General features: G+C 51.5%; 1 protein-coding gene across 5 annotated transcripts in view; it reads right to left on the bottom strand.

Annotated features, from left to right (window-relative positions):
• Window positions 1-16350, bottom strand: part of EBF3 (EBF transcription factor 3) — a 117037-nt gene extending 100687 nt beyond the window's left edge. For all 5 annotated transcript variants that reach the window (XM_057736436.1, XM_057736438.1, XM_057736440.1 and 2 more), the window contains exons 1-6: window positions 16199-16350; window positions 15937-16093; window positions 15498-15561; window positions 14747-14802; window positions 11637-11710; window positions 9957-10025 (exon numbers count right to left, since the gene is read on the bottom strand). In XM_057736436.1, the coding sequence (XP_057592419.1) occupies window positions 9957-10025; window positions 11637-11710; window positions 14747-14802; window positions 15498-15561; window positions 15937-16093; window positions 16199-16332 (554 nt within the window). In that variant the 5' untranslated portion in view covers window positions 16333-16350. The remainder of the gene's footprint in view (window positions 1-9956; window positions 10026-11636; window positions 11711-14746; window positions 14803-15497; window positions 15562-15936; window positions 16094-16198) is intronic.
• Between the last annotated feature and the right edge of the window lie 2526 nt (window positions 16351-18876).

Here is an 18876-nt window from a genome sequence, read left to right as displayed (position 1 = left end):
GCAGTGGGAGAGAGCAGGATCTGTTTTTGAGCCACACAAAGGCACACCTCTGGATGGGAAACCTGGCCGTTTATTAACTTGCATAACTCATTTATTTGTTCAAAGTAATGATCTTTGGGGAAAGGGCTGTTATATTTAGAACCTGCTTGTCAAATTTAATAAATGATAGTTATTGCCATTTTTTTCCCCTGAAAGCACTTTCCCAGAGCCTTCCCACCTGTCCCTGGGGCCCCTGCTGGCCAAGGACCAATGGGCAGCCCGCGTCTCAGTAACTGATGGCCGCTGCCCGGTGGCCGGATCCGGCCCATGACCTCGGACCGTGGGGATGAGCATCGCGTCTGATCCGATCCCCCACTTATTTCCTGACCCAATCTTCCTGATGTCAGAGGACGAATCGCTTCATTGAGAAAATGGAAATGGATGGAAGCGCCCTTTGGCAGCATTTCCAATAACCAACCACCAGGAAGGAGAGACACAGAGAGGCTGCCGGGACCACCCCATCCCCGCACACGGATCTGATTTACAAACCTTTCCTGATGTGAAACAAATGCTGTGGGTGTGAACTCATACTTAACCATAAAAACCCCTGCATTACTCTGCCTCGTATTAAATACCGCATATACCTCTCAGCAGGTTTTATGTTGTGTTTTACTGTCAGCAATGGCTAACGCTGGCCTAACGTTTTGTTTGGCAATTAGGAAAATTTGTAGTTTAATTTATTAAACCAAAAAAGCCAACAACTACACTCAATGCTGAATTCATTCCGTTTTTATGCCACAGTGTAGCACATCTGCCTCCCCAATAATTTAATCATTCTCCTTTTATGTCCCATGCTACTTAAATATTCCCAAAAAGTATCATTTAGAGGGGAAAAAAACAAAAATAAGCAAAATTGACTCATGCCACTTGAATAAATTATTGGTGAAAAGTTTAAATGTTTTCATTTCTTTGCAAAGGAGTCAACGGCTTTAAAAAAAAAAACAATGGGGTCAGACATGTCAACTTCCAAAATCACAAGAACCCCACAAACAACACCTAAACATCACTATGTACTTCCACAAGCTCAGGAGGATAAGAGTTTATCACCAAAAAAAATGCCAAGACATTAAATGAAAGGAAAAACATGGTCCAGAAACCTTTACGATGAAAAAAAAAAATTGAAATTCAGAAAGTATTACAGTGGCTATGAGGCCACAAAAATACACAGAAGAAACTTAAATGTATATTTCTAAATGAAAGAAGCCAATCTGAAAAGGTGACACACTGTATGATTCCAACTACATGACTTTCTGGAAAAGGTAAAACTATGGACACCGTAAAAAGATCAGTGGTTGCCAGGGGGTTAGGAAAAGGGAGGGATGAAGAGGCAGAATACAGAGGATTTTTAGGGCAGGGAAAGAACCTATTCTATAGGACACTATAATGGCAGACACACGCCACCATGCATTTGCCAAAACTCACAGGATATACAACACCCAGAGTAAATCCTACTGCAAAGTGTGGACCCTAGTCTATCCCAAGGCATCAACATTGGCTCAGCCACTGCAGCAACGCACCTCACGGATACAAGATGGTACCAAGAAGGAAGGGCGGGGTGTTAATATGGGGGCTCTGATGTCTGATCCTGTTTCTGTAAACCTGAAGCTACCCTCAAAAGTAAAATCTATTTTTCTAAAAATAACATCAGAGCACTTTGGAATCAACATCAAATGCAGAGGAAGAAATGCCAGGTTAGGATGGACTGTCACTGGGGCAGGTGTGGTGTCAGTGTCCCTGTCCCAACGGCCACCCGCTCCCGGCACCCGCCTGTCTCCCAAGCTTCCCTCCTGGCCCTGGGATGTCATTCTGCGGAGCTGGACGTGTGGTTCTGAGCCATGACACCTACGAAAGGACGTCGGTGTGGACCTGTCAGACGGCAGGTAGGCACCTGCCCACCACACCCCCTGACCCTGAAGGGCTTGGAAAACTCAGGGGACCCTCAAGGAGGAACCCCCCCCAACAGGACTGGAGGGGAGCACCCCGGACCCCTCACCCATGCCAAGTGGCTTTGTGGGGTGTCACTGAAAATAAAAGGGGGCGCCCCCCGCCCCCCGGGTCTCCTGTGCAGGCCCTGTCTCAGTCCAGAGTTGGGGTGGCCTGACCACCCCGCCCCCACGTGCCCGCCCTGGGACGCGGGCTGCCCGCGTGCCCATAATCGAATCGCACGCCTGTGCTGCACAGATGTCACCCTCAGATGGCCCTGGCCCCGGCGCGGGCTCCAGACCCGCGCTCAGCCCCTCCATCACGTCCAGACTGGCCCTGTCTGCGAAAGCTTTCTATTTCAGGGAACACTCCCAGCCAGGGTGAGCTTGTGCGGTTTTGCGTGACACCCTTTCCTGGGACGGCAGGCTTGGACGGTCAAGGCTGGTCTCTGCCCCCTCTGGAAAGGCGTCCTCCCTGGGGCAAACGCTTTCAGGGCCTGCAGCACTGCCCAAGGTCTGTCTCCTTGTTTTCATATCGCACCCTGCCCCCAGCTGCCTCCTGCTGAGAGCGAGGGAAGGGGAAACACACAGGCGAGGAGGGAGGGGAGGGAGGGGAGGGAGGGGGAGGGGCGGAGGCAGGGGCGGAGGCAGGGGCGCGGCTGGAGCTGCCTGTCTGGGCCAGCGCTTGGCCTCCTCCCCAGATGTGCGAGCTGCCCGCTCGCGTCCAGCAGAGACTCTCTGGAGCCGACTCCTTCCGCCAGCGGGGCCTGGGCTCTGGGTCCTACGACAACACCCCTGGAGCCCCTTCCTTTCCGCACATGTTAAACTCATTTCCTCGTGAATGACTGGGAGAGCCAGGCGCCCCCCCCCCCTTCCCCGCCGCTCTCCGAGGATGCACCCCGTCCCCTCTGGCACCGCGGCCCCGCGTGCATTCTGAGCGTTTTCTAGCTGAGCAACTTCCAGCGAAGGAATTACAGAGGGATATTTTTCATTTGTTTTGTTTTTAAAGGGAAGGGGAAATGAGTGATTCAGAAACAACCAAAATAAGAATTTCCCTATTACCCCCCACCCCACCCCGTGCTCTTCACTGAATTGTTTGCAAATTCATAGCATTTATTAGGTTGACAGAGACTGCTGACTTCTCCGAACCAACAGTCCTGAAAACAGTTTTCTCAAGCTTCTACAACGAAATGAACGCTAGCTAACCCCCAAGTCTAAGACGCTTATAAAACACAACCCAAAAAACCCAGAACACATAAAATTCCTCTGCTTATTTTTCTAAATTATAGCCATATTTTTATTTTAAAGCATTAATAATACCAGCATAATGTCTCATTATATAGAGTTTTGACCACAAACATTTTTGGGCGATTTGCTCCGAAGATAAACAAACAAGAGGAGCTTGTGTTCTGGCGAGCTGGCAGAGTGAATGGTTTTCATTTTCTCTGAGTGTAAGCTCCAGAAGCTTTGCCAAGTACAGGTTAAGCTCCTTGAGTTTTCACTTCCTGTACCCCGACTTGTCAATCACTTCCTGTCTGCAACGACAATTTCCATCATTAGACCTGGGAATTTTTATCTCCTGCAACGTGACTCCCGTTGCCACCGTTCGTTGGAATTCTGATAAATTATTCACCACCTTTGAAAAGTAACCGAAAATTACACCATCCACGTGCACCACCTCTGTGCAGCCAGGGTCCCCGTCCTCCCGGTGTGCCCCCTAAATGCTCTGACGAGGCCAGCTTCTCCTGCTTTCTTCGGCGGCACGAGAAGGCCTCTGGCCAGCCCCAATTATCTTCTGGTGCACAGAGAGTAATTATTTGCTTCCTGTAAGCATGCGTAACAGAACCCGGAGTTTGGACGGCTTTCCATAAGGTAATCCAATTCATCCAAGCCATCCTAACACAATTACAGGCACTGGCAATATCTTTGCTTTTCACCTGATAAGGCTGCCGCAGAGGCGCGGGATGGCTTGCGTCAACGTACCTCCTGGACTATAGCTTCTGACAGCCCTGCGTTCGGCCCCTCCCCTCGCCCCCCCCTGCATTTTCCTACCCAGCCGCCGGCTGCTCCCAGGCTCCCGTGCACAGCAGCTCTGAGGAGGCGTCTCCCCAGCACGAGCGGACGAGCATCAGAGCTGCTCCAGAGTGTTGCGGAAGTCATGATGGGTGTGTGGCTGGGTTTAAAACCCGGCCTTCAACGGGCCTGGCCGTGGCGTCCTCAGCCAGGCCAGGCGGCCATAAATCTCCGCAGGCCTCCTGGGCCTGGACCAGAGATGCAGGCGCTGGGCCTGGCGGTGGCTCTGCACGCCGGGGCCGGCGACTGCACGCTGGCACACAGTGGCGGGCAGCACTCAGATTTAGGGTGTGTGATGTCAACTCTCTAATCCCGGGGCTTCCAGGGAGAAAACACACAAAGTGGGGACTGTTTCTGGTGTCTCCCCATTGAAATGAAAGCATGTCATTGTGGCTCGATAATGTGTCTCTTCCTTTTCTGTTTATTTTCAGAAGTTTATGGGGAAAAAAACGCTTAAAGGATGAATGAGCACGCTGAACTTTTTGCCTCTCTTCACTGGCGTGCCAGGGAATAAAACAGCCATTCACACCTGAGCACGGAGAAGCCAAATGGGGCCGCTGCCAGGCAAAATCAGACTCTTTGTAGCCACGTCCATTCATCCAAAGTGTGCTCTCCCATTGCCAGGTTCCGAGCCAATATTTTCCCTTCACTGAAGCCCCAACGTATTAAAACAGATCCTGAACCAAAAAGCATCTCAAACCCACAGCCAACACCCAGAGAAGAACTCGGGGATCCCAGGCCTGTTGGCTGATAATTATAGTCACATCTTTCAGAAAACCGAGGAGAAATTCACACCCAACTATACTGTTTTCATTGCATTATGCAGATGAAATGACAAGTTGTCGTTTAAGAAGTTAATAAACAGTCTCCGTTTTGCAGGTTATCCAAATGCTACTGAATAGAAAACCCTGGATCCCCAAATGATGTGTCATTAAAATTATTTTTAAAATCCTCCTTGACAGGCCGGGGCTTAGCCAAAATGTAAATGACATTAAAGAAGACAATGGATTTAATTTTATTTAATGTCCCTTTTTGCAGATCCTCATTTACATAGCATTTTTAACAAAAGCGTTGACCTTATAAATGCTGGCATTTGTACAGCTCCCTCGGAGTTGGATTTAATCACGCGCGTGCAAAGCCATGAGGGAGGGGGCCTTAAGTTCTCCGCTTGGAGACGGAGAAGGAATAAAAACATTGGGACTGGTCAAATGTTTATCCTCCCCGCTTCTGAAAACAACCTGACAAGAAGATGTAAGGGGCTAGGGAATAACCCGGTGCTGTTTGTAAGGCTTGGTGATAATCGTATATAATCGTTTGGAAATATAGCTAATAAAAAATATAATGAGTGTTCAGCAAAGTCGGCATTAGGCCCAAATTACATGATATTAATACTTGAACAGGTGCAGAAAGGCGCTTTAAATGAGGTAAATGAATAAAATGTCCCAGAGCACAACTGTGTGTGCTGACAAAAAGTCAATGCCATGAATAATTCAGTGAGGAGGACTGCCAGCAAAGGTCGGCTCTCTTTGACCTTTGTGACAGGAAGTGAAAGGAAACACTGTTGACTAAAAAAAAAAAAAAAAGAAAGAAAGAAAGAAAGAAAGAAAAGAAAATCTCCAATCGGTCTTCGGCTACCGTTCTGCAATCACTTTAAAGGTGTAAACTTAAAACTCGTAAATGAATCAAAGGCAGGCTCTGGAGGGCTGGTGGACGGAGGGGGAGTTAAAACTGTGAGTAGTTAGCGCATCTGACTCAAGACGATGTGAAATCGCAGACAATGAGAGGTTAAGTCAATAATATTTTTCTACAACCCAATGTCAATTATGTATAAAAAATCTGAGGTCAGCTGAAAAGTATTTTCAGAGCCCACAGGGTTGAAATTTTGTAACAGCTGTTAAATATGACAAAACTGCCCCCCCCCCAAACTAAAGCTATTCCAAACTCTGTATGAAAGAAAATGGGATAAACAGATGTCTGGCTTCCAGACAGGAAAGTAGGACAGACTTGGAATGATAAGTCTCCCAAACTCTATAGACCCATGCCAGATTTACTGGGGAGGGGGCACTGCCTGCCGCAGAGATGCCAGCGAGTAGGGCGCCTGAGACGGTGCCATCTGGAACCGCCCCGCCGAGCGTGCCCCCCGCACTGCCCGGCACACACAGTGTGCAGCCCGGCCCCTTTGGACGGTCCCATCGCCCGGCTCCGGCCACCTCCCCGATCGGCCTTTCCACTTTGCAACAGTTGGACGCTGCACCTCTGGTCCATGAGGCCCAGCACGGAAGGGGAGGTAAGAGCGTGGACCCTCCTGGGCACTTCCAGAGGGCCCGGGAAGCACCAGGATGGCACGGGAGGAAGGCGAGAGGCAGAGTGTGGTTTTGGTTTAGCAGCTACACCAACATCCTGTAATCATTTACAGCCCTTGGAATGTACGGGTGAAACAGGAGAGATTTATCTGTTCATAGCTGGGATATGTGGACAATGGGTGTTCCTAATGAAGACCATCTGCTTTTGTGTTTTCCCAGAAAACATTATTCCATGAGGAAAATGATACTCCCATCCTTTTCAGCAATACCCTAAAAATTTATGTGTGTGTGTATATATATATGTGCACGCATATACACATGTATATACATAAACGTGGGTATGCATGCATGGGTGTGTACACACGCACATATATACATGTATGTGGGTGTGTGCACACACATATATACATGTGTGGGGTGTGCAAGCGCACACATGCTCACTCGCGCGCGCACACGTGCCTTTCCCCTCCCTGCATCTGGCTCTCTGCACTTCACCACCATCTACCCTAGACGCTGCTCCTTTCTGAAGCATCTCTTCACTGACCATGGTTTTTACTTTACAATGCTAGGTTTCTCCTCTGCCACGTTAGTTGTTCTCTTATTTTAAATATGCCACAGTGTAATTATATTTGTGAAGCTATAAAAAAAGGCACTGTTTTATGAGGAAGAAAACAGTTAACATAAGTGAAACCTTCACCATAAATTATAAGGGTTTTGTAATGCAAAATATTCTCATTTCCCCGCTCCCCGCCCCCCCACTCTTTTCTACAGAGGGGTCTTCCACGCTGCTCGTGAGTATTTAATGCTTCTGAAAGATAGCTAAACTGAATTGTGTAATTAATTGACTTAAGGCATCAGTCTATAGAATGTGATTTCCCTGCCAGAGCAGGGAGCCTAGCTCTCTGCTCTCATAACACAGAAAAGCAGTCTCGGCGTGCCGGAAGAGGCTCCGTGTGGGTTAGAACAAACGTGGGCCCATTGATCTCAATTCAGGTTGGAATTATTGGTTTATATCCTCAGGACAAATATGCCTTATCTGGTCAGAACCTGCTAAATGTATCCAAAGGCCACGAGGAGCCGGCAAAGCACATTGTATATAATTCTTTTTTAAGCCAACTAACCAAGTGATGACATTGCTGATGGGGACCCGTAGACTGACTCGCCGATCTGATGGGATATTTTATTCTGCAATACTCCAGAGGAAGCCCGGGCGAGAAACTCAACATAAGCAACTAATTTTAGGAGGCAACACACACGCCACAGAAATGGTCATCATTATGAAATGGAAACACAACTCAGTTGCGAAAGACTGCATCACTCTGAAGATATTCCCCTCCTATCGGTATTTTTCTTTCTCTGATTAACACAATTTGCCCTAGTGAACACTAAACTCTTTGGTTTTTCCCCTAGAAAGGTGCCTTAAACTGGAGATTGTGCCAATACTGCAATCATTTCACAAAGATTTACATCAAGCAACAAAATGCTAATAGTACTTGTCATGATAAGTGACAGCTCTCTTAAGAATGCTAAGAAATGTACATTCTATTTGTCATCACATAAAACTATCCTTACCTTAAAATCCCTAGCATGGAAGGTGATTAAAATTCCTATAAAATTGTCATATCTTTGAATTTAGAAGCAGAGCAGATTTTTCATCAATAATTAAGACCTCCAAAGCATTTATGCCAGGCGTAAATGGAGCTGCAATCCTCCTTATTCAAATAAACTTGGTAAACCCATTAACCAAATGTTTTTACATTTTTCGCCTCCTCTCATGCTTCTAGAATATCAAACGATCACATACTTCTCTTAGGTTAGAGATGTATCAGTAATCCCAGCACATATTTTAATTAACCAAATATAAGAGAGCATTCACTCAGACAAGAATTAAAGAGTGCATTTCTGCATATCTAAGGAAGATTCTTCCCATCATGTGATAAAAACCAGTATTAAAAGTTATTCAGTATCAACAGTCAATAAATGATTGAATGTCACACAAACCAAAAGTGATTTTGAAGGCAACGCACAACATCCAAAATGTTAGCTCAATCAGCACGGCTACTTCATTACTCTGCCATGCTAAACACCTCACGATTTCAAAACAAGTCATCTTTTTAAATTTGTAAATAGCACAAATTGAAGACAACTCAAAAGATGAAACACTTTACAACCCTGTATTAGGAGCACACGTGCAGTGCCTTTCCAAGCATCTTACACTCAGACGAGATTCCAATAGCTGCTCAAACACTTTTAGCCACTCAAAAAAATAAAATAAATTCGGTTACAAGACAACACTCCAAGACCGTATAATTTCCATAGCCACAACACTAAAGGCAAATATAATGATATTGATTTTTGTAGTTCGAGTCCCACACAGGGTTGAACTTGTTCTCAATTGCCTGAGTGACGGCCGCAACTGGTCAACCCTATTTGATTACTAATAAGAGAGCTGTCCCTTCTGTCAGATACCGAGCATTCTCCACTAAGCAAACAGCTATTCCAGCTAGTTAAACATCAGCACTGCTCTCCACTGGTGGCGCATATTTCTTTAGGCTTAACTCATAGAGTTTTCCGGGTTTAATTTTTCAGACACTGCACAGCAAAGTTCATGATCAAAAGATAACTTTGTAATGAAAGCTGCTGAAATTCAACCCCTCTTCAAAACAGTCTGAACCTCTGCTTCACAAAACTGGTGTCATATGTACACATCTGACATTTATGCGACTTGGGTACCAATTTCAAAATCTGCAGTCAGTCACACACTGGGCCTTTTGCTGTTCCCCACTGTTGGGAAGAAAGAGATCCTCCTCTCCCCCAGGTCACCGAAACCCCAGCGATTTGGGTGAGTGCTGGGCGAGGAGGGTAGTGGTGTTTTTGTTGTTTCTCCTACAGCAGTGCCAAACGCGCACGTTGGCGCTCTTAGGAGTGAGGATTAGGATCTTAAAAGGAGGCAACGCTGCCCAAGGAAGATGACAAAGGGCAAGGCAAGTGCAGCAAATGTAAGGGATGCACACAGCGAACCGAGTTATGGGAATTAATGCTGGAAGATGCAAGCAGCATGTGTGATTAGTTTCAATTATAACAACTTTGGTTTGTTAGTTACATATTTGCTACTTGACATAAAACGACAGCGGCAATTGGAAAAAAATTAGGAGACATTTTGCAACTAATTGAGAGCAGATTAAATTCATTCCAACACTGGGCAACAATTACAACAGGAACACCACCCAAGTCTCAACTTCGGCTATCATCCGAGATAAAAATAATGTAAAAATGAAATAGTTGTTAACAAATTAGCAAAAAGCATTTTATGACATATCTCTGGGTTTAAAGCCAGAAAGTCTCTAGGCATAAAGTGCTCCTCACAGTGAGAGCAGTGGCAGATGAAACTGCTTCCCTTGACAACTCGCAAGCAATTACCGAATCCCCACAGAGCGAGCCACCAGGTTTCCAAGTCAACCCACCTGTGCATGATAACACACGCCGACAACAAATGGTGCCACGCACGAGATGAGCTCAACACCAGACTCAAAAACAAGGAGCAACCAGAACCCAAGCCAGGCCCCGGGTTTTGCTGCGGCTGCGGTTTTGTTTTGAAAAATAAAGAAGTCATCCTTACCTGTCAATGATCACAGGGTCTGAGGGTGTTTCGTTTCTATTGCCACAACTTTTCTTGTCACAGCACCGGCTGTGGAATAATAGTAAACGGTGGTTTTAATACACCTTTCATCCTTTTTTGCCCGACTTGTAATTTTTTTTTTTTGAAGTCTAACAATAAAGCGGTTGGAGTCCAGAAAATAAGTTATCCCACCAAAGCGGTTTGGCACATTTAAACCCAGCGAGTTCACGTGCTCTGTGGCTCAACTTGTGATGTAACTTTCTACCGGAAGGAGCAAAGTTGAGCAGATCTGTTACTACTAGGAGGGTAACGGAGCTACTATATAAATTGTGATGCTAAAATACGGAAAACGTTGTCGGTGTTTGTCTTTGCAATGAACTGAGGAGGGGAGGCAGGAGGCTTGGGAATAACTTTTCACAGCTTCAGCTTTTGTTTACCTCTAATTGTCAAGCTGTTATTTCTGGAAAAGATGCAAGATGCCACCTTCAACCAATATTTCTTTTGGGCATTTATTAATTATAACCACAAAAGCATGCATCAATCTATCAGAAACTCCTATTGTTCCTTCTTTAAGCCTACCTTAACTCCGTTATTGAAACTTTAATTAAAGCAGAAATGAAACAAAAATGTTATGCTTCTTGCATTTTAAAAAAGCATACTTGTATAATGGTTACATGTCTAAATTAGCTAAATTAACACCATATGGTAGGCAAAGTATATAAAGCCTTTTAAAGCTGACAGCTAAAGTGATTAAAGAAAGTCTACAGTCTTCCACTTAGAGCTTAAATCACATCTGTGCGCTTTCTATGTTAATTGCAGTACATGCAGAAGTGGATAATAAAGAAATTCCACTTTATTGGTTGTAATTTATATTTATTACCTGATATGAGAAAAAGTCAGCTTTTGTATATTAGTGCTGTAACAATATGTCTGCTCAGAAATGGCATTTAGGCAACAGGCACCGTAGCCGGGCTGAGTATGCCCCTCAGAGTCTGCGGCCTGCTACTGTAGCCTGCAAGCCTGCAAAGCAGGTCCTCATCGTCCCTCGCAACTATATTTCACATGCCGCACATACAAAGTCAATGATGCATTTTTATTTGCCATGTAGGGGTGAAACTCTTGTGGTAGTCAGAAAAAAAAAAAAACAGGTGGGAAATTGCTCTTCTGACAGAGATCTCAAGCAACGCGGAAGCTATCTAACAACAATATGAACGATGCATCGCTGCTCTGGGGAAGAGGTTAACTGACAGAATCACAATCCAATTCTCACACACACGCGCTCCATAATAAGTACAAAAGAGTTTCCTTTTTATCAATAGCAGACAATTGTACATCTCAGGATGCGAGCGCTTGAGAGGGAAGTAGGAGCATGCTTCCGAATGATCTCTGCCTCCTCCCGGCATCGCGGACCCAGGCATCACCCAGGACCAGTTTTCCTTTTTGACCACACAGCAGCGACACGGCCAACATATTAATCCGCTCTGCTGAGCAGCCGGTCGCGCCGATCGTCATCGCTGGGGCGGGGATGAGCCCGGGCTCCTCGGTGGCCGGCGTGCGGCCGCGGGCCGATTACATTTCAATCGATGCCCTTCCCGAAGCTGGGCGGGGTGGCGGCGCCTGGACGCGGCGTCCTTTGTAGACGCAGCTGGCGCCGAGGCCGCCCGCGCCCCCGCCGCTCACCTGCACATGATCTCGTGGGTCAGCAGCACGCGGCACATCTCCGGGTTCTTGTCCTGGCCCTCGTAGACGATGGCCTGCGCGGGGGACAAGCAGAGGCGGGGTTACGCGGCGCCCGCGGCTCTGGCGCCCGGTCGCCCCGGGCGCTGCGGGCCTCGCGGGCGGCAGGTGCACGGCGGGCGAGGGGGAGGCGACCCGGGCCACCCTCCCGGCGGGGTCACCCGCAGCCTGGCCAGGCCGAGGCGGCCTCCTCTCCCGGGCGCCCGCCGGGCCTGCGCGGGGCCTTCTGCTCCGGAGGACGCCGGCCGCGCTCGGGCCCGGGCGAGAGCCGGGAGAGGGAGGCCGAGGCCCGGGCGCGGGGAGCGAGGGCGCGCTGGCCCCGGCTCCGGCCCCCTGGCTGCCCGCGCCGCCGCCGCCGGGCCGCGTCCTCGGGCCATTGTCTACACCGGGTTGCCATCGGCGTGTTGGAAGAAGCCGATCAGAACGCGCTAAGAGTAGAGAAGCGGAGAAGAGCCGCCCGGGCTGCAGTTTGCTGGTGCCGAGGGCCGCGCCCGCCCTGCCCCGCGCGCTCCTCCGGCTCGGGCAAGGCGGGCGCCCGGACGCTCCCGGCGTTCCGAGGCGCGGCGCCTGCGTGGGCCGCCGGTCCAGGCCCCGCCGCCGCCCCGAGCGCCCGGCCACGGCCGGGATCCGCAGGCGGCGGGCGGCCCCGGGGCCGGGGCGCAGCAGCCGCACGTGGCCGCGCCAGGCCGGGCCTGGTGGGCGCCCCGCAGGAGTGCCGGGGGCCCCGGGGCGCCCGGGCCCGCACGGCCACGTGCTCCTCGCCGGATGATATTTGGAAAGAAAGTGCTAATGGCCAATCTGGTGTTTATTTTGAAACTGCTAACAATGATTTTTCTCGGGTAAAAAGGCAGTGTCTGCGCACACGCTCTGGTGGGTTTTGAGCAGAGGCTCCGCCAGATGGTGCGAAGCCCTAGGTGCGCTCACGACCGCGCTCAGCCCGTCTCCGCCGCCGGGAGCCCGGGCCGGGGGCCGCCGCGCCTGCCCCAGCGCTGGCCTTGCAAAAAAAGAAAGAAAAAAAAAAGAAAGGGAAAAAGGCCACTGGGGGAGGGGCAGGGGGCGGGGGCCGGGAGCCGCAAGTTCCCCCGCAGAAAATTCCACGGGAGGGGGAGGGGAGTCCCCTCTCCAGTTCCCGCCCCCCCCCCCCCCCGGAATATTATCTGGAAATTACTTCCAACCTCCTCGAGCACTTCTGACACTTTCCTCAGCTTCCAGGCGGACAAAGCCCTTTCTCGGGAAAGCCCGGGGCTGCCCTCTAGGAAGAGGGCAGGGTTCCTCTCCCCCTGCCTCCCTCCGGATCCGCTCGGAACCACAGAAGTGATGGGTGTCACCGCAGGCCAACGGGCCGCCTGGGGCTCAGGGCGCGTAGCCGCGGCGGGCACCAGCACTTCTGAGAATGCGGCTTGTCCTCGGATGGATCCCCGTATTTATATTTGATTTATTTTTTATTTTGTAGCACAAACAGAAATCCATAAACTGTCGGTTCAGCGCCATTGACTCTTTGATCAGTTACTGGGCTATTTCTTTCCTCGCCCCCCCCCCCCCCAATCTCCGTCAGTGAGAGGAGATTAAATGCCTTTATTTTCAGCCCTGTTTAGACTGCAAAGGTATAGGGATACATGAACAATATAAGTACACTTAAAACGGAAACCTCCTCCTTCTCTATGCAGAAACTCAGCGCTGCCTGCATCAACCTCTTCCTTACACTACAGCGATTTCCGAAAACATTTAGCCCTTACATACAAAGGAAATAAAAGCACCCTGTCAATGCACAAACCGAGTTCCAGAGGCTTCCCTGAATCCCAGTGATATAATTACCCAAGGGCACACCACCTTGCTCTTTGTCAGAGAGACCGTAGTTTACCTGTCAGATCTGTTTTAGTCTAAGAGAAAACCACACTGTTTTACCACTGCAGACATTAAAATCTAACACTCTTTGTTGCCTCGCTAAGGACAAACTTTTTAATGGGGAAGTAAAATCCGAAAACTAATGCTGTGCAGAGTGGGAAGCCTGCGTGCTGGGCTGCAAGAAGCCCGAAAGAGTTCTTTTTCACTTGGCTCACAATTCTTAAAGTTAGCATCAAAACGGAAGATGCTACTTTCATTTCCAAGCGTGAAGCTCACTTTGGAAGTATATTTTCAGCCAATCTGTGCAGAGTGGATTTCACTTAGGCATTGGACTTGCCCCCTCCCCCAACACTATTTTAAGAAAGTGGGGGAAAAATCTTTAAAACAACTGAACGACAACATACAACCTAACACAAAACCAGCCAGAGACTGCACAATGTCAAAAAGCAATGAAGCGCTTTTCTGCACTTCATCACACGACTGATAGCCAATAGTTATCATCGAAAAAGTTGACCAAGACAGGTTAAATAATTTAATAAGGAACTGCTTGTAATTATGTTATTTACAAGGTATGACAGAGGGTGGAAAGGCACGAGAAGCTACCCCCAGAGCAATGGACGGGTTTGGGTGACCCCTGGAGCTCGGAGTTTGAATTATGGAGATGGGGGGCCGAGAGGTGAAGATGGACTAGAGGAGAACAAGGTGACTTTTCACCCCAACGCATTTAACTTTTAAATCCAAATAAACGTCTCATGTTACTAGACCATCACACTGGAAAGGAGAAAAAAATGAACTAATCAAGTCCAACTCAATGGGCTTTGGAAAGGAGTTAGTTGCCTTTGTTATTAAAAAAAAAAAAAAAGCAATGAAATGATTCCAAGCAGAGAGAGAAACGTTTAAAAATATACAAGGGGGGAGATCTTGAAAATTTTCTGTCAAATATTAATTACCATAATTAATTAAGACAGAATTTGATTCCAATCACAAGCCATTTAATAAAGCATATATGTCCTGTTCTAATGACAACATAAACTATTTTACCAATCGCTTCATTTATTCCAAGAAATATGGAATTCTCATTAGCATGTCAAGGAGACTAAATGAAAAACAAGTACACCAGGTCCATTTGTCAGTCCCGGAGTCTCTGAAACCCCAGCACAGCCCCAGCTGAGCAGTGAAAACTAGTGGAGAGGCTTAAACTTTCTCACCTGTTTGGTCATTGAATCTATGAGGCGAACGTACAGATCCTGCTCCGTTCTGACTCCTGCAAAAAACAGGGACAAATTCTCATCAGGATTTCAGCACGGGCACCCGGGGGGGTACAGGAGGTCGGGAACTCAGAACTGCTGCTGCCGTGATGCAGCAGAACTGAGGCATGCCCTTTAAAAGGCAGGGGGGTGAATTTTTTTCTTTTCTTAATTAAGAACCTTAAGACTCTCAGGGTTTGCATTTAAAGGTGCAAGAAATGCAGCCGGCTGGGAGCAGGCCTGGTTGCTGCACCGGGTGGGCCCATGTGCTCATTTATTTTTAGAAAACAGAAAGCATGAAATGGAAACTGAGTGAGAGTCTGAACTCCTTCTAATGTCTCTCGAGGATTTTTTAAAAACTCGTGCACAGGAAGTAAGTTGTGCTCGGTTTACAGGGCCACCCCCATCTCAATAATTAGCATTAATTTGCAAAATGGAAAAAAGTCCCTGAAAAGTGCTGTTCTGCTGGCGCCCACATCGATCCCCTTTTTACTTTCTACTTCAAGCCCGACCGGTTAATCATGTGAAGTGCCATCGACTTATTGATCGATTATGTTTTGTTTTCCTTCTCTGCCATGAGAAGATTTCGTGTTTACATCCATGTCATTTTAATCTCGAACTCTTTATGTCCTTTAACCACCGCGGAAGAGGAGAGCGAGCCCGGCGGGGCGGGAAGGCGGCCGCAGCCGCAGCCGCAGCCGCCGCCACTTACCGTTGCTGTACAGCAGCTGGAGTTTATAGTGAATGCCGTTGTTGGTCTTCTCGTTGTTGGGCTCCTGAAAGTAACGATAAATAAGTGCGTTTAGCGCGCTCGGTGTCCGGCGCGGCCACCGCACTCGGTCCCCCTCCACGACCGAGGCCCCTCGGCCTCATCACACACGGCAGGATTCCTAGCTCGGAGCAGCGCGGTGATGTCACTTTCCTGCTGGAAGCCCAGCGTTCTCCTCGCCCGGAGTAAGTCCGGGGGCGCAGGGAAGTGGCCCAGCCCCCGGCGGGCCCGGGCGGCCGCACGTGGCGGCGGCGGCGGCGGCGGGGGCGCCTCGCGGAGCGGTCCCCGCCGCCGAGGGGGGCACTCGGGGCCACCGCGCTCGGGCACCGCCTGCCTCCCACTTCTAGAAAGATGGAGGGTGGGATTCTGGGTTTGCACTTACTTTCTCTTTCTCCACAAAGTCCACAAAAGCGGTCCTTTCAATCTCCACCGGCTGCCCCTGCCTGTCGTAGAGCGCCAGCACGAAGTGGAAGAAATTGGATTTCCGGAGGTTGGAAGGCGGCTGCTTCTCGAAGTGCGCCCGCGCCAGCCCCACGCCGCTGCGGGAGGAAAGAGACAGCGGCCCGGTGAGCAGCGCGGCGCCGGCCGGCCGCGGGGACCCGGCGGGGCCGGGCCCGGGGCGCGCGGGGGCGGCCGGTACGTACCTCTGGGCGGCCGTGTTGGCGTCCACCACCCCCGCCGTGTGCATCCACGAGCGCACCGGGTTCATGCCGCTGCCCAGCGGCTCCTCCTTCATGGTCGTCCCCCCGCGCGGAATGTTCTCCTGAATCCCAAACATGAAAACGGGTGGCGGCGGCGGCGGCGGCGGCCGCGGCTCCCGGCCGAAAGCGCTCCCGCGAGCAGCGGCGCTCGGGGCTCGGCGGCAGGCGGCCGCGCTGGCCCTGCTCGGCGCCTGCGGTCCGGCCCGCCGCCGGCTTCAGCCCGTCCCGGGCAGGCGCGACATACACCGGCGGCTGGGCGCTGCGCACGGCCGCGGGCGCGGAGGCGGCGACCCCGGCGGCTGCCCCGGCGGCGGCGGCGCTTCGGAGGAGCGGGACGCGGCGGCCGCGGCGGCGGTCGTTGTTGTTGTTTGAGGCGCGCTCAACGTGGTGTCATCCTCGCCGGGCGGCGTCCGCGGCTGCAGGACACTGCGGGATCGCCCGCTTCTGGCGCGGCCCGCCTGCTCCAAAGACAAATAAACGGGGCAGTGAGTGCCGCGGCGCAGTCCCGGGCGCAGGCGGGGCGCGGCGGGGCCTGGAGCGGCGCGCGCAGCGGACGGAGGCGCACAAAACTCAGCCCTCTCTCCCCGAGGAATGGACCCTTTCCCGGGAGCCAAAACTCGAAGCCCCCGGGAGCGGCGCTGTCAGAGGGTGACGTCGGGGGGCGGCGCCTGCGCCATATATGGGAGCGGCCGCCCCTCGCCGCGCCCCTCGCCGCCGCCGCCGCGCTCGCCGACTGACTGCCTGACGGCGCCGCGAGCCGGCCCGAGCCCCGCGAGCCCCGCGAGCCCCGCCGCCGCCGCGCGCCGCCGCCGCCCCCAGCCACGCGCCGCGGCGCCCCGCGCCCACCCGCAGCCGGGGAAGTTACTGCCCGCCCCAATAAGTCTCGAAATGCAGCCAACAACCAGTGCACAACTGCAGCCCGGCCCCCTTCATACCTCCTCCCGAAATCAGCCACACAACCAGAAGGCGGCGGGGCGGCGGGGGTGAAAGGCCGGGGCGCCCCCGGCTGCACAGGGCTGGCGGCAAAGACCAGGGGCCGCAGATCGCCCCGGGACGGCCCAAAGGGAAGAGTGGGGAGAGGCAGGCAGGCCGCAGGAAGGGAGCTGGAGGGGCACGCCACGGGAGGGGAGCTGGGGGCTGGGGGCGGAGGGGGGCCGGGCTCCCCCGCCAAGGCGGGGCGCGCAGCTCAGCCCGGTCTCCAAGCAGACCTAGGGCTGCTGGGGGGCCGGTCCGCCCCCGCCTGGGCCTCGCTGGGCGCGCGTGCTTTCCACCCCGGCGGAGGCCACCGAGTGTCGGGCTGGGGACCCACGTCGGAGGCGGGCTCTGCCAGATGCTCTCTCTCCCGGTGGCCACGGGAGACCCCGTCCCCCGGCCTGTCCTTAGGCGCGGCGAGTGACAAAGAAGGCTCCGGGCTCTCTAGGCGGACAGGAAGCGCGCCCGGCCTCTGCGGCGACCCGGAGCCGGGTGTCCGGCTGCGCGCCCCGCGCGGTGACCAGACCTCCCCGGCGCCAGCCGCTCTAAAAGCCGAGCAGACGCTGCGGGCGCCCGGGTGCTGCCCTCGGTGCCGCTGAGCCCGGGTGAGCGCGCGGCGCGCGGCTTCCAGACCTGGTTTCGAGGAATCTGGAGGGCAGCGGGGCGCGGGCAGCGCGTGGGCCCGGCGGCCGGGCTCCCGCAGCCCGGGGCTCGGCGGCCAGGCGCACTGCCCGCCCTAAGGACGTCTGCGCGACACGGATCGGAGGCCCAGGGGACGACCAGGAGCTGTCCCGGCACTTCCCTGCCGAGAGAAATCAGGCCCTTTTGATTAACACAAACAAACAAAAAACAAAAAAACAGGTTTCAAGGTGCAAGTGTGTCTCAGGACAGCCTCATCACGCCCGCTCTAGGGTAGCACTGCTTTTTTTTTTTCATGAATTGGCAGTGTGTGTACGTTAATATTTTAATTAATCGGGAAAATCGAAGTCCGATTTACGTTATCTGGGGACCCTCAAGCCTCTTGGAAGGGGTGAGAAAAAAGCAGTGCTGGAAACCAATCTATTTTGCTGGTGTTGGGGGTTAATGACTATTGCCAAAGATAAGTGAATTATCACAGCTGTTGCGCCAGTCCCATCTCAAAATCCATTCCGGTGCCGGCCGTCTAATTAAATACGTAAGTATAATAAAATCATATTTTATGACTATTTGAGGGTAATGAGATTAGTCTTTAGAAGCGATCGCCACATATTAAAGATGCCACTGTCTATAGAATGTTAATAACCTTAAATCAAAGTGCATGGAAACTATTCACGATAAATTAAAAGAAAATTTCTGTATTCCTAATAAGCCCAGCGCTTTCCACCCACAGCCGACCCAGTGGAAGAGGGAAGACTTTCTTCGTGGCGAGACAACGCAAAATAAAGTTGCTCAACAGTGGAGGGTGGGGTTGAGAAATCGCTTTGTCTCTGCGCACTTAGCTGCTTCGGGGGTTCACGCAAGGCGAGCGGCCAGGCAAACGTTATTGTCAGATTATGCAAAGTGCCTTTTCGGAAAAGATGGAGTTGGAAAGAGGAAACAATGCTTCCTTTGTAGCACACTTCCTAAAATGCCCCGCCCACGCTGGAGGTGCCCCCTTCCTTGCTCTAACG

This window comes from Hippopotamus amphibius, chromosome 5 (assembly GCF_030028045.1).
Source record: "Hippopotamus amphibius kiboko isolate mHipAmp2 chromosome 5, mHipAmp2.hap2, whole genome shotgun sequence".
Classification (NCBI taxonomy): domain Eukaryota; kingdom Metazoa; phylum Chordata; class Mammalia; order Artiodactyla; family Hippopotamidae; genus Hippopotamus; species Hippopotamus amphibius.
Note: the sequence above shows the minus strand (reverse complement) of the source record. Positions and strands in the feature narration are given on the sequence as shown.